This window comes from Nanorana parkeri, unplaced genomic scaffold, assembly GCF_000935625.1.
Source record: "Nanorana parkeri isolate BGI_ZX_2015 unplaced genomic scaffold, ASM93562v1 scaffold3260, whole genome shotgun sequence".
NCBI lineage: Eukaryota > Metazoa > Chordata > Amphibia > Anura > Dicroglossidae > Nanorana > Nanorana parkeri.
Genome location: NW_017309528.1, coordinates 1 through 948, shown reverse-complemented (window position 1 = coordinate 948; position 948 = coordinate 1). Strand labels below are relative to the sequence as shown.

General features: G+C 56.0%; 1 protein-coding gene across 1 annotated transcript in view; it reads right to left on the bottom strand.

Moving 5' to 3' along the window:
* SCAP (SREBF chaperone) overlaps nt 1–686 on the bottom strand; it is a gene marked incomplete at its 5' end in the record, with an annotated part of 36,930 nt that extends 36,244 nt beyond the window's left edge. The window contains 2 exon segments of the mRNA XM_018574824.1: nt 10–332; nt 529–686. Coding sequence (XP_018430326.1) covers nt 10–332; nt 529–686 — 481 coding nt within the window.
* Between the last annotated feature and the right edge of the window lie 262 nt (nt 687–948).

Sequence of the window (948 nt, the reverse complement as noted above, 5' to 3'; positions counted from 1 at the left end):
GAGAGAGAGAGAGAAGGGAGAGCTCCCATGATATGATTCTGGTGGTAAGAACAATGTCAGGATAACGTCACCCACAGGAACCCCCCGGCAGGGATAAGAGCCCCCCCTTACCTCGGAGGGTGGCGGAGGTCTGCAGGGTCTTGGGCTCATGTTGCTGGATGGTTCTGATGAGGTCCGGGTCCTTGTTGAACAGCTCGCGGTTGTTCTGCCAGAAGTTGGCAGGAGACAGGAGGAGGCAGCCATGTTCCGGCAGTTTGTCCCGGAGCTTCCGGAGTCCTGGCAGCAGATCGGTTACCTGCAGACATACGTCCTCCAGGCTCCGGTGACCGGCTCTGTATGGGGGGGACACAGGAGAGTTATCGGCCAATCACTGATCACACCCAATATCTGTACAGAACCCCCTCCCCTCCCCCTCCTATTACTGCAAATTCCTGACACCAATAACAAACATTTCCTCCTTAGTCCTTCCTGGCATTACATCTCCCCTCAGACCCTGCGGACCTCTGTCCCTGAGGGAGCTGCGAGTACCTGTCTCTGAGCACATGGTTCCGGATTTCCTCCACCAAGGTGAACACGCGTGACAAAGGAGAACGAAACACGTCCACGGCCAGGAAGTTCTTGTCCCACGGAGACACGACCCCCTTCACCTGGACCTGCTGGATGAAGGCCACGGGGAGTCCCAGATACTGCGGAGAGATACGGAGGTCAGAGGAGGATCAGACGTACCGCGAGCAACCACATCGGAGGTTCACCTTCTACTACCGCCGGATATAAGGAGACCGACCACCAGTGCCCGGAGGTCATGGAGGCCCAATTCAGCCTCATCAGTATACCCATCATGTACTATATACACATGTCTTGTGTCATGTGAGGGTACGTCAAAGCCCCACTCACCTTACCATGTGACACTGACCTCCGTCCTCCCCTTCAGTCTTCTATCTGACCTCC